General features: G+C 37.6%; 1 protein-coding gene across 1 annotated transcript in view; it reads right to left on the bottom strand.

The window, feature by feature from the left end:
• The window catches only part of b4galt2 (UDP-Gal:betaGlcNAc beta 1,4- galactosyltransferase, polypeptide 2), a 109,772-nt gene that overhangs the window by 16,644 nt on the left and 78,565 nt on the right, over positions 1–14,563 (bottom strand). Inside the window, exons 4-5 of the mRNA XM_026313450.1 lie at positions 12,794–12,981; positions 8,820–8,942 (exon numbers count right to left, since the gene is read on the bottom strand). Of these exons, the coding sequence (XP_026169235.1) occupies positions 8,820–8,942; positions 12,794–12,981 (311 nt within the window). The remainder of the gene's footprint in view (positions 1–8,819; positions 8,943–12,793; positions 12,982–14,563) is intronic.

Raw genomic sequence — 14,563 nt, 5'->3', positions numbered from 1 at the left:
ACAGAGCCCCCCAAACTTTATTAAGACAGAGACAGGCCTAACAGCAAAATATATTAGAAAGTAAGAACAAGAAAAGTAGATCATATCAACACAAAACTGTGCAGACAAAAGTATCAAATTCACACGAAGTGTAAAACATATAATTGAGTTTTGAATGTTATGCCTACCCTTATTGATTTAAAATGGAAACACCTGTCAGTACTATGAAAAACTTTTCAACAGCAGCACAAACTGCATCCTCTAATGTGATCATAAAGTTGAACAAACTCTCTAAAAACTGAACACTTCATGAAGGTACAATTTATGACCGACTCATATATCACAGTATAACACATATATCATAGTTGTGAGGACACTCACAGATATAATGCATTCCTTAGACCCTAACCCTAACCATCACAACTAAATGCCTAACCCCCAACCTAACCAAAACCTAATTCTAACCCTAACCTCTAAAACCAAGACTTAACCCTCAAAAAAACACTTGAAGTTGTGAGGACTGGCCAAAATGTCGTCACATGAATGGTATCAGAGTAAAATGTGACCACACAAAACACACACACACACACAGACACACAAATATAAAGTTTAGACAGATGTCCTCTCTAAACATCTCACATGGTTTGGGTCTATTTGATTGGCTTATTCAAGACTTTCTCCAGCTCTCCTTTCTTATTCCCACCAGTGGAGTTAATTGCATTAGTTCAGTGAAGTGGAGGAGGACTGGGAGCTAAGTCTGATGTCCTGCCTCAGCTCCCTACTGTCTGCAGAAATTAGATGGATGAGGAGGAGGAAGGGTAGGTGGTAGTGGCGATGGCAGTGTGTGGAGGGTTGGAGGATGCACAGTGCAGAGAAAGTAACAGAAAAGTAAAGAGTGTAGGTGTTAACAGGAGAAAGAGGAAAGATTTTTCTCCCAGTAGAAACACATCTGAGTGTTGAAAAAAAAAAAAACAACTTTAAGACTTTAAGACCCATCAAAATGACTGAAATAAACCACAATCATGGCTGGATGTTTTTGGAGACATGAGGAGGGATGTAAAATGGATAAACTATGAACTTGAAATAAATCAATCGGAAAGATAACAAACAACTATCAATATAATATCAGAAAAGTGCAGAGTAAGTACAGAGCACCAAAGGGAAATACGAGTTTTTGTTTTCATTTTGCTAGGAAAAATGTAGGAGCACTTTATGCAATTTTTATGGATTTTTAAAATAATTCTAGTCAGTTGACACGGCAGGCACCTTTGCATAGCAGCATGAGTAATACCTGCTAAATTTGCTTAGTTTTTATTTACTGCTAAGATGTTATCACACCTCTTCAGTCTATTTCATATGTCTCTATAACTGGATATCTTATTGTATTTTTGTGAGAAGGTCTTCTGAGGATAATGCAAAGGTTTTGCAAGAGAATGCAAATGTTTATTTGCTTCCCCACAAATCATATTTTAATTCATGTCCCCGCTGGTGTTTTGCAGAAAACACAAATTTAGTTTTTCTTTTCATTAAACCTGCATTAACTGTTTTATTTCTTGCCAGTTGGTGGACGCTTATTGAAGTGGTTACGTGCACATCCAGCAGTGACAGAGCAACATTAACATTTATTTAGAGTTAAGATGGGATTTGAAGTATCTACATCCACTATTTTCTTTCCTTTTCTTTTCCTGGTTCTGTAGCTGTGAAAACATACAGTGTGTTTACCAGCAAGTTGCTAACTTTCTGTGTTTACTGAGAAAGTAGTGTACAACGAGTCTGTAAAGCTTTTTCATTGAAAACAGCTCCTGCTTCAACTGCATACAACACTGATAAGAGAGAAAGGGTAAAGAAGTGGACTTTACAACCAAAACAATGGGTGTTTCCCAACTCCCTTAAAAGACCATGGAAGTCATCCTAGTTGGCCATGATGAAGGATGTCCCAGAGCTGTAATTTGTGCTTTGAGCACTGCGGATTGGCTGACTGGAGGAGCTACAATCGAGGACACACAGCTACATCCTTTGCAGAATTCTGTTACAGATTGACACTCCCCCTTTATGAGAAATCAGTTTGTGATTGGACGCTTCACATTAAGAACTGGAGGAAAGTACGTTTCATATCAGTTAAACTGTGTTTTCTCAAGTCCTCTCTTGTTGCAGTTTCTTCTTCCATCTTTTCCTTGCGTCTTAATCCCAGGTAAGAAGATGCAAGTGAGGGAAATGTTGATGCAGTTCTCGGAATTGGGAAACACCCAATGACCTGCCACACCCAAAACTCTGTGTTTATCCTCTATGTATTTTCCACTTCAAACAACATTTTCAACATTATATTTAGTAATCTAATGTATTTATAATATAAACCTTTGTTTATATACTTCAGTTTATATTACTAATACAGCTTCAAAAGAGTAAATCTTTAAACTCAGCCTTAACAAATGTATTAGTAGTGTCTGTACACCAAAACAGGCAAAAATGAAATTTCTGCAAACAAGAAGGAAAAGCGGCTGAGATCAGGTCAACTTTCTGCTCCACTGCATGTGGATTTCTTATACCAGCAGCTGCTGACTGTGCCTGCTCGGACCATACCTTCTGCTCAGTGCTTCATTTCCCTCCCTCCTTCTCCTTCCACAGCTCAACTCCCTGCTCTTCTTCTCATTTTCTTGCTGAACATCTTCACTTCTTTTTTATCCCTCCCTATATCTTCACCGTTGTATTAGCACATCTCTCATTATTGTGCCCCTATGACTGAACTGCATGTGCAAGATCAAAGTATCACAAAAATGTCACATGTTGTAACAGTACATGGGCTTCCACAAAGCTTTAATCTATTCTTTTATTTATTAGTTGCACATATATAATGTTCTCAGAGGCTAAATTAAATTTAAAAATTGGCATCAGACACAACAACACTATTCACAGTCCATTACGTTAATTACTCCACCCCTCCCCTGACATCCTATTGAATGTCTGAAGACTATAGCTAGTAGACAAACCTCATTCAGACCCTGAGTTTATACAGAAAAGGAGGCTAATGACCATCAGTTTTAACTGTTTATTTGTGACAAATACCATTTGACCCATCAATTTAGCATGACAAAGAGAAAGAGGAATAAAACATGGCACCATAACTGCAGCATAATCTTTTGCTTTGTTCCAGCCACAGTGGTCCACGCAGCAAAATTTTAGGCTGAGTTAATTCTAAAAAGATGAAGATGTGTTGGTGCAGGCTGCTCTGTCTCCAGACATTGATTAAATTTGGGAATTTGGACGTGATGGACCTCCTGGACCAATAAACTGGAAGCATGTCAGAAATAGATTCTGTGGCAAAACCTTTAAGTACTTTATAGAAAAGGAGGAAAATATTCAATTCAATTTTGTAGTCAACAGGCAGCCAAGAGGATGTTTGAGAATTTCAGTAATATGATCAAATTTAACATTTTCTTCATTTGAAGTGTCTGGACTGACTGGAATAGAAGGCGCTGAATTTCCTAGGTATTCCTAAGAGAATGGACGGTTGTTCTGGGGATGCTGCTGATGTGTGAATAAAAATTCAGTTCAGTCTCAATAAATATAACACCTAGATGTTACACTTGGTTATAAGTGCAGACCTGCTGCCTCTGAGCATTTCCACCAACACTAGGGATTCAAAACAACAGCACCACCTTCATGTGTTATAGCAGGACTGAACAGATGAGAAATATTTGCTTACCATGATAATCCCTCTCTCTATATATTAGTATATGTGGATAAAGCTGATGATTTGTCATGTTTTTGTTAAAATCTCAAATTCTACATAGACTAAAACCACAATAGCCTTTGCAACTCATTGTAATTTGTGAATGTAGATACTGGTTTTGCTAAGTTATCTGTGCCATAGAATGTTTTCTTTTATTTTTTGTCTAAAAGCAATGAAAACCACACCACTGAGCCACACCGCTGCACTGGGTGGCATATTTCTTCACAAAATACATGATGTACCTTTTTTTTCAGAAGAATATCTCCAAAAACTAAGAACAGCCACCAGGAGTTCATGCAGGGCATTCATTGAGTTACAGTACATAAACTGATCCACAGTGTAGTGTACTTCAACCGCACATGACCCGCCTCACATCACATCTTCTGCTGCACGTTCACACTTTTATTAACTGCTGCTGCCTCCATCCGTCGCCTCATCTTCACCCTACATTGATTCTACTCCAATATCAAGGAGGGGCTCCCTACTGTGCCATGCTGACTCTACTTCTGTGACCGTCATAGTGAAAGTATTATGTTGCAAAGAAATGTGCCTCCTCGCTTTGTGTTTACTGAGAGGGACTTCTTGTTCTTCCTCACAATTTTTGTGGATGCCTGCTTTTATCATGGGAGCATGTTAAAAAGAAGAGATTTTAACAAAAGATATAACTGAACATGCCTGGAACCATTCCTCGTAATTCCCTAAAAATGAGTTGGCAATAAGCTGTAAATTAGGAAATTATCAAGAGAGAACCATGCAATTTGGCAATATTTATAAGAGAAATGGAGAAAGTGTTTGCTATAGTCATTAAGTGCCTGCTATATTTTATGTTTTTTTTTTTTTTGAAAAAGTAATATGTAGCAGGTAAATGAAACATACTAAACATACAAATTCACTCACTCAGACCAAAAGATTTGTTTGTTCATTTTAAAGTAGCACTAAAATAAATTTCTTTGATGAATCAAAGACAAAGATAAATCAGGGCGAGCAAGAGCATCAAAATAGAAAAAATGGCCCAAAAGATGAGAGTGAGAAAACTTGACCTGAGGGTGGAGACTCTCCCAACCTGGAAGTGTGACTGAACTTATAAAAGGCATGGCATTCTCACAGTGTTAAGCCCAAAATATCATCACTCTTACACTATTGTCAAGGCTTTCCCAGAAACACGTGCAGTCCTTGTGCTGCCGTGGCTGCATGTGTACATGGTGTTGGCTCGGGCTCTGTTGAAAGCCACTGCTGGGAGGCAGGGAAAGGGCAAGGAAAGAAGGGAGTGTGTCTGTTGCAGGCTGGTCTAACATTAAAGCCCTCGGGAGAGGTACAGTCTTTGCCCAAGGCTGCTGCTGCTCAGAGAGGGTGAGAGGTGAGAAAGACAACTCTTCATTTCTCTTCATTCCTCTCTTTAATATCCACCAACTTTTTTAGGTTTGCAAGCTGTGTGGCAGCTGTGTAAGTGGCATGTGTCCACTGTGCCACTAGCCTGGGCTGCACTGAGCAGCAGGGACAACGAGTTCCCCTGGGCTGACATTAAGCTAGCAGGACCAATTTCAGGCAGTGGCCATGCCATGGTCTGTGGCGTCAAAACCAGCACAAAAAAGAAAATTGCTGGAGGGTAGCAAGAGAGGGAGATAGGGAAAGAGGCAAGGAGAGTTGGGCTGTTAGAGAAGAGAAAAACAGAATGAGGGCAGAGTGCAGACAGAGTGGAAAAGGGAATTTTAGTAATTTAGCTGATGCTCCTTTTTTCCAGAGCAGCTTTTGAAGAATGAGCAGATGGACATTCAGTTGATTTCAAGGATACTTTGACTGAACACCAGGCTGATGGACACATCTAACAATTGCAGGATTCAAACCTGTGAACCCAAACACCACATGGTGCGCTTTTATCCCTCCTCTGCACCCATGTACTCAATTTTAGAGTCCCGAGAGACTGAGCTGGCTCACCTGTTGGCTGTCTTAACTGCAGACTCCATCCTCCCCTCTCCATACTATCACTGCTTTTAATATTATAACTCTTTCAGCTTCTGATCACACTAAAATTATGTCTGCATTTCAAATGCATAATAAATGTTTCCTCTATTGATCCCTGAAGGGAAACTGTAAACTGTGGTAAGAGCAGGCACAGGGCATGTTTTAAAGTCCTACCTTTATGCTCTGCTAAGATTAAGCAAAAATATCTGGAAGAGATTTTGTGGATTTCAATCACATGTATAATAATAATAAAGGAAAGAGTTTCTAGCCATACTAGTGACAATGTGGATGTACAAACGCTACAACATGATAATGCCAACATTTATGCAGTGCCAAGCATGCCATTATTGCAGCCATGAAGCTTTAGCATGGCTGCAAATCCACAAAAACATAATGGGAAGATTTTACATGAGAAAGTGAGTAGGAAACTAGTTTTCTTGCTTCAATAGCCCCAACTCCATCCACACACAGACCTTGTCCACATACCACCTTATTCCAGCAGCTTGTCCAAGTGTGTTTTCAAGGGCATTCTTTTTCAGATTGCTCCATGAAAGGTTTTAAAACAAGCCAGGCCTGAAAAGTGAAGGTGGATGGTGGGAGGAGGTGTAAGCCTTTGAGTAAAGCAAGATACAACCTTCATGCTCAGGTTTATTTGCTTGTTTCTGCCAATATTTATAGCATACTATCCAGTCCAGTCTGTTTCTATTATGCCTCAGTTTCACCATACAATCCTGTAAATCTCAACATATGTCGAGTATGTTGTTTGATTGCACCACTAGAGATTCACTGTCACTTAAAAACAAATAGAAAGTTCTATAAATACATACATATGAATAAAGAAGACAAACAGCATAAGCAGTGATATTCATGATAATCTCTTATTGGCACCATACTTTATTCTAGCAATGGGGTATGATGGACAAAAACCAGCATAATACTGTGCAAGCTTTGTATTGAAATAAAGATAAATGAGTTTTTAGGTCTAAATCCTTGATGATGTATTAATTAATGAATTAATTTCTCGTTATAAACATGATGCTGAGAGCAACAACATGAAACAGCTGCTACAGTACCACTTAAGGTGCATTAAGCAATTTTTGACCATGACTTGGCAAATGTGAGCAAATTTGTTTGCAAAGACCTACACAGCTGACATACAAGAGGAACATCCCGCTGGGAGACATGTTTCTTACCACCAATATTTACTGGTATTTTTGCTCTGGCTTGGTCTCCATCAGCTCCTGAGAAAAAACTTTCTGAGCTACATGTTTCACCCTCTACACCACATAATTGTTTCCTTTAGCTCTCTCCTGTTCAATGGCGTGCAGTTACAGCTAGCAGATATTTGCTTACATTTTGCAAAACGTGCCAACCATTAAAAGTATGTCAAAATAGGGATTAGTAGCTCCTGTGCTTTAAAACTTTAAAATGTGGTAATTCTTAAGCAGGTTCTTTAGCTATATGTATGTAATTAGCACTTTCATTACAATATTTTAAAGACAATGAAAGAGATTAAAAGCTACAGTTTTCCAAATGAAGTTTTGTAGCTGTGCTGGGAATATCTCAAAAGGATTTTGTTACATTTGTTAAATTTGTTATATTTTGCATCTTTTTTGAAGAAATATATAAAAATCTAATCAGTATTTTAGCAGTTGTTAAATGCTCATTTAAAGTTTCTCTTCAGGGTTTTTCAATTTTTATCTGAGGTGAAATTTATAAATGTAGCTGTGTGAGTATATGCATTGACAGTATGCGTTAAGTTAAATTTGAATTGCAGAAGTCAACTTCTGATCATATTATTAATTTATTTTCTAAATGATATTCCTGTATTCCACTTCTCACAGCTGCCGAAATAGCTCCGTTGGAGTGTAGAAAATATCTCCTGGGAAATCTACAGCATCGAATGGCCTGGTGCAGCTATCATCTAATAAAAAGTTTGAGGTGTAACTTTATCTGTCATCCTTAGGCACATAATTGCATATATATGATACACACACACACACACACACACACACCCTCACACACACACAGTAGGACCAGTCAGTGAATTACATATAGATCTCGTTGATTACAACTGTAATCTCCTGAATACCATGTTAACTGTTGGAGTCCATTAAAAAAATCTGCATTTTTAAATTCTCTATTTTCAGTTTTCTTATAATGGTATTACACTGAGATGAGAAAGATAAGCTTCACAGTGTGACAGTGAAACAAAGACAAGTATTATGACAAACAGTTATAATAAAGATGAACCTTGAGTTTGGTCTGTGGAGAACTGTCCTTCTATGTCCTGCTGAGTGTGTTTGTAAATAGAGTCTAGATCTCTGAATACAAATGCATCTGTTTATGTGACTGAAAAATAATTTCTTTTGAAGCTAACTTGACATGTCATGATCATTTCTTCAGTTTGAACATTTTTCTGCCACCTTTGTTTCAGTTATACAGGAATATAGGAACATAACTGACTTTTCTAGTCTGAATCTTTATTTACTGTATTTAGCCTCCTGAATCTAAAACACTCCAAGTACAGATGGATGATTTTGCATTGCTACAGTCATCACTTCTTTAACAGTCAAATCATAAGTTCACAGGTAATTACAGTCCAAACTAATGAAACTAATGGTCCTGTAAGTGGTTCAACACTTTCAAGCAGTCTTGAGTCATCTTTCTGTATTCGTGTCAAACAGATATTCTTCTACTAGATTTGATTTCAGCAAACTTCCCCAGTAATGTCATTAGTGAACTTGAGCAAGTCATTAAAAACTGACTGAAGTGCTTCAAAAGGTTAATTTATTTGCAAATCATTCTCCTTCTCTGAACAATTTTAATAAATCACCCACTCCACGAAGAATTTCAGTGTCAGTTTAAGTTCAGAGACTTGATTTAGCCATATTTTACTGCTACAGTCTCCAGTACAATCTGAAATAATCTGCATATTTGTGCAGATGCATGACATGTGCAGTGCGTGACTATATGTACGTGTGCATGTGCAAGAATTGGTGTTCCAACACGTATTTTATTCCAAACAGACTAACCGTGACAGATGGCATATTCTGTCATTACAAAATCCTAATGTTCACAAGTAGCTTAGTTTTGGTTCAAGAAAGTGACTTTTATAAAAGTTAGAAAGCTAATGCTACATCTCTACCTGTTGTAGATGTCATCATCTTCTCCTCCCCAACCCCAGTACTCATTCGGAAAGCCGTTGATCTTCAGAAACTGTTTTTTACTGAGGCCTGAAACTCCTCCAAAGTAGCCTGCATACGGCAGCCTGCAGGAGAGGAATAGAGAAGAGATGGGACTGATGACTAAAGCAGAAAATGGGAGGGAAATTATATCAGAAGCAGTTTAGATCAGGTGACAAAAAGAAATAACACTTCAAGGAGCTAAGTGTAGCATCCCCCCCCCCCTTGGCTGCTCCCATTCGGGTTCGCCACAGCAGATCAGTTGATCCGCATAATCGGTTTTTTTCTTCCTGACACAACCTCAGTACTCACCATGCACGGGCTTGTTTAGCTTCTGATATCAGACGTAGGTATAGCATTTTAAATGAATATATTAGTATATTAAAAGAATTTTTAAACATTTTTTTAAGGACAAACATTTAATTTGCTGTATTTCTTTTCTTTATTGCCTAATGTGATATTTTTCTATTAAAAAAAAAAGTCTACTGTTGATCAAATGCCTTTTCCTGCAGTGCAACCTCTAAAGTAAATTATGATTACTTGTAATCTTTCTTACTGGTACTGTCCTGAGCATGTTTTCAGTGCTTTTCAATCTGAGGTCATTCATCAATTTCTGATGTGATGCATTAAGAGGGCCTTTGGTTTTCATATACAGCTTGAAGAGGTGGATGACAATTTACATTTGAATAACCTCTTTAAACGTTTTATGCAATCAGATCTTTTCCAAATGTGTCTTGCCTTGGATGTGTTGTAAAGTGGATAATTTATGGGTTCCTTTTTTTTTTTTTTTTTTTTTTTACAGTAAGTGGATAATCCATATCCATACATAATCCACTCCAAACACATATAATGGCTGAATGTGAAGAGAGGCCATAGTATTTCTTATTATAGGCCGCTTTCACGGTAAGCAGACAAAAACAAAAACAACAAATGCTCTACAGTTCTGTTCTTGAATACTTGAATATTAGAAAGCATTTAATAACTAATACTGCCCTGTATCTGATCATTTACATCAGAAATATCTGATGACAAAAAAAAAAAAGGAAGCTACATTAAAATGAGCCATATTCCTTAAATTACTGGCTCTATGCTGTATTCTGTGTGCGTGTGTGTGTGTGTGTGTGTGTGTATTCACTGGACATGAATTTTTTTGTCTTGCTCAAAAGTTGAGAGACTAGTGAAGTGGGACGGACATCAGCTGGGAAAGTCAACAATCATCTAACCAGAGGGTGATGCACATGTGCATGTGTGTATTATTCTGTACAATATGTGTTGTCAAATGTATGACAGTTCCATGTTGAGAGATGACAAGCAGAAACTAATGAGACCGTATGTTTCTGCACAAGTTCTCATAGCAACCATATGGTGAAGAGATTGTGTTTATGTGTCTGTGTGTGCTAGTGCTTAAAAGGGACACATGCCTGAGGAGAAGAAGAAGAGAAGAAAAAAGCAAGAGAGACCCAAAATTTGACAACTGCATGTTTTTCTTGAGAACTCTGAGAACTCAGTTTAAATATTTTATTAAGTCTCTCTACAAAGAGGATAAACAAAACTCTTGCATAATATCGTCAACAGCTGTGGTTTCATAAGCTTCATATCGCTTTGATTATTTCATAGAAAATGTCTCATATTTATCCATGAATCTGATACAGCATAGGCATGGCAGGAATAATCAATTATTCAAAAATGCAAATAATCATTAGGTACAATCCAGAAAGTTTATTTTTCAAGCTTTCACATTGATTGTTCCTGATTTATTAATGAATATCACGTATTACAGAGAAATACTTTAACTGTGAAACCTGAAGAAACACTTTTGGTACATGAATGTCTTTAAATTCCACCAAACAACTGAATGCATTTAAAACATCACCTTTAATTTAACATTTTTACATATTTTTTTATTTCTTTTTGAAAATGTTGACCTATGAAAGTCACGCAGTTGTGTGCTGACATTTCAACAATTAGGTAACAGCCTACCATGAATGTGCTCTCCTATATATACACAGTGAACAAGTACTTAAAACATCCAGAAAATATGAAAAATATAATGTAATACATTCATAAGGGCCTCTGAGAGACTTGGATATATTTGATAGATCCATGTTGTGGACTTTAAGGTGACCCTCAACAGACAGCACTCAGGTATTACGGCACTAAGGTAGTTGAGTATCACTTAGTATGACCTGATTTTCACTGGCATTTTCAGAATTTACCAGAAAACCTTTAGTGCTTTCACATTTGGAAGCAGCTAAAGTATCTTCCTGAAATGACATAAAAATCAAAAAACATATTCAATTGAGGGAGCTGCATGATGCATCAACCAAATATTTCATCAGGGATTCATTTATTTCGTTATTGATTTCTAAGTTTCGCTCATTGAAATGGGAGTCTTCTGAATGTCATTCTTTATAAAACTTAAAACATGAACCAAAAAAAAAAAAAAAACAGATTTTTTTTTTTTTTTTTTACCTTGGGAAACAATTCTCTATATCTGATTTTTCCATCAACTACAATCACTCCAGTGACCTTACACTCATTCTAACCGAGCTTTTACTTTCATCCCTCTTCATTTCTTCATTTTACGAGCCACAAAAAGTCTGAAGAAACACTTTAAGCAGATCCTCTTAGTTTGCAAGTCTTTACTGATTCATTGCAGGTGTAAACTGTTGCTACAACCCTGCTTAACACCTGGTGCTGTATTTGTTGCCAGATAGCATTAGCTTATTGAGCAGTATATCAGGAAACTGCTGTGGCCCCTGAAGGCTTTGAGTAGGATAACTCTTGTGGACTGACAGGTCTTGGTTGGGTGGGTCACATTCACTGACCATGTTTAAGCCATTAATCAATGTGTCCAGTGCTTTTAGATAATTGAGGGCAGGTGTGGTGTCATTATGCAAAAAGTTACAATTAAAACAGGACCCAACCGCTCAGTCCTGGCTGTAAGACAGCAGTTAAAATGTGGAGTTCTTCTGAACCTACTGGAGATTTGACTGGAGGGCATTATCCCTAATCAATGGCTACTATATTGTACTGCCCTATAAAGGCAGCAGTGAAATAACTACAGAAGCAGTGAAGTTGAAACGCTGGACAGCAAACTTTAAAACAGGTGAAAAGGTTGTAATGCTTTGCTTCTATGGCTTTCAAATTGCTATTTTACTACAAAAGTCACTGTCATTGAAGCCACACAATACCTAAAAATTATATAGAAATATGCTGTACAGCTCTTTACTGCTATAGAAAGAACAGTAGACCCCTCAGCAGCTTGATTCATACAGGCTGGTGTGGACTCTTCTGTGTTCAGACACAGCCTTCAAAGTTAATAAAAGTCTTTTTAACTGTAGTCTACAGTACATTTATTAGCTACTCTTTGTATCGTGTCCCTTTGTAAGGACTACAGAAGTATGACCAAATTATTGGTGGCACCACTGTATTTCTATGCTAATTTATGTTACAGACAAGGATTTCAAAGTATAATGATATTTAGTCTAATTAAATACCACTCTGTCAACTGTCTGTCAGAACAAACACTGGAGGCCATCTCTAAAATGCTTTGTCAGGCAGCCAATTGCATATTTAAATCATACATATTTACATTTTACAAATTAAGTGTAACAAACCGTGAGAGTGTTATACAACGGTTATTTGAACAGGCAGGCATCTTCTGAAAAAAATATTCTTCAATCTTTTACAGTGTAATTCTATCTTAAGATGTCATCGATGGGTGCGTGTGAGTATATGGTTTCATTTTGTCGGCCATGCAGGCTCATTAATGCATCAAAATGAGCTTCAACAATCCAGTGCTGAAATTTGACTCTGGTAAATTTTAAATCTCAATCATCAAGACTTTAAGTGTGCTCTAAGAACGTGTATACTTGCTTGATTTCTTTCTCACCAGCTTAAAAATCATTTTCTCAGCCAAACACAATCATCTCACCTGAAGCCAAACTTGTCCATCGCGATGGCGAAGTGTCTCGGCTGGTCGTAGCAGTGGTAGAGGTTGCGGTCGTCCATCGGGATCAGGTCCACGTCGCTAAAGATGAAGCAGTCGTACTCCGTGTCCTTCAGAGCCTCTGTGTATCCAACATTCAGCAGCTTAGCACGGTTGAAAGTGTCCTCACCCAGCTGCAAGAAAACACACAAACAAACTTTTGTTTCCACATAGATGAAGAGCACAGATATTATAGCATAACAAGTTATCTCAATTTTTTCAGAGGTTTTATGTGAAAAGTGTTTAATAGCTTTGAGTGTGTCCTCAGTGGAAAAGCAAATTAGTATGTGTGATGTACCACATTTGCCTTTGAACTTTTATGGTTAGTGACTTTTTATGGTTGAATTTGGACTAATACAAGAATTAAATAAGGCACTGAAAGGGAACTAAGTAAGAAGGAGAGATCTAATATTGTCAGTACAAAAATGTATAGTAGCATAAAAATGCTATTTTCATTATACTTTACTGCTGTAAAATGCAATCAAAGTGGCTTATTGCTGTAGAAGTCAAATGCAATTATGAATCAGGGGTTACACATGTTTATGAATGGTAACAACAGCTTGATGTTCACTGCTACTTGCTCCGTTCCCATAAACAAAGAGAAAGTGAGTCAGCCAAGCCAGATGAGGTCACATTCAAATAAGGGTGTTTTTCCCTAATAATCCAACATGAAGTAAAGTTTTTAATGACCCAAATAAAAGATCAGTTCCCTGAAAGACTGAAACACATGTTTCTGAATCTTTCTTCAAGTACTGATACACTAATTCGTCTATAATAAGAGATAATATAATATCAACCTGTTTTAATTCAATCATGTGTAAACCTCTGTGCAGCAGACACTAGTGTACTAACTAGGTTACAATTTAATTTGCAAACATCTGCTGCAACCGGCTCCAGGCTGAAAAACGACTGTAGTCACTAACTAAGGTAACACTGTTTAGAGCCTCACTGAACATCAGTATTTAGTGCCTGCAGTGCTGGTCTGTATTTATCTCTACATGCAGTATGAACTGATGTGTGTATTGACCCCAAAGGAACCGGCTGCTGCAATGAAATTCATCCATTTCTCAGCCTCTGCATGGCCCAGGTTCAACACTTTGGCTGAGATAAATGCATTCTAGGCAAGCAGCACAGCATTGTAAGATAATCAAGGTTAATGTATATGACAGTTACACATTCAATAATGTACACAGTACTGTATATCTCTTTGGGTGGAGCCCTTATGCAACACCTCAGGTTGGTAAAATCAGTGTCTCTGTCACGCTGTAGGAGGTCAGGGAGGAAAAAGTGAGCTCTCTGGCAGACGCTTTCTGAAGCACATTGACGGTCCATCCTCCTCGAACATCCACTGAATTTATTTTACTTTTCATGACAAGTACAAAGAAGAAGCACAAGAAGTGAAGCGAAAGAAAGTGAGCCCAGCAGTGAGATAAAAATTCAAACCCTTTGTACTCTCAGTACCTGGTACATGCATTAACAAAGTGAGTCATGAAGATGATTTCCCCGTAGGAAAAGCTTATGGTACAGCCAGTCCTTTTTTTTATTTTTTCAAATGGCTTCAGGTTTTTTTAACAAGGCTTTATATAAACTGTAGCATCTGCTACTGCTACAACTGCAGTGGTCACTGATTTCCTCTGCCCATTGTGTGAACAGGAAACTATTGAAAACTTAATTTACTAAACAGGGAAATAGTGATGAATATTTTCTACCAGTTTT

Source organism: Mastacembelus armatus, chromosome 17 (genome assembly GCF_900324485.2).
Source record: "Mastacembelus armatus chromosome 17, fMasArm1.2, whole genome shotgun sequence".
In the NCBI taxonomy this organism is placed as follows: Eukaryota; Metazoa; Chordata; class Actinopteri; order Synbranchiformes; family Mastacembelidae; genus Mastacembelus; species Mastacembelus armatus.
Note: the sequence above shows the minus strand (reverse complement) of the source record. Positions and strands in the feature narration are given on the sequence as shown.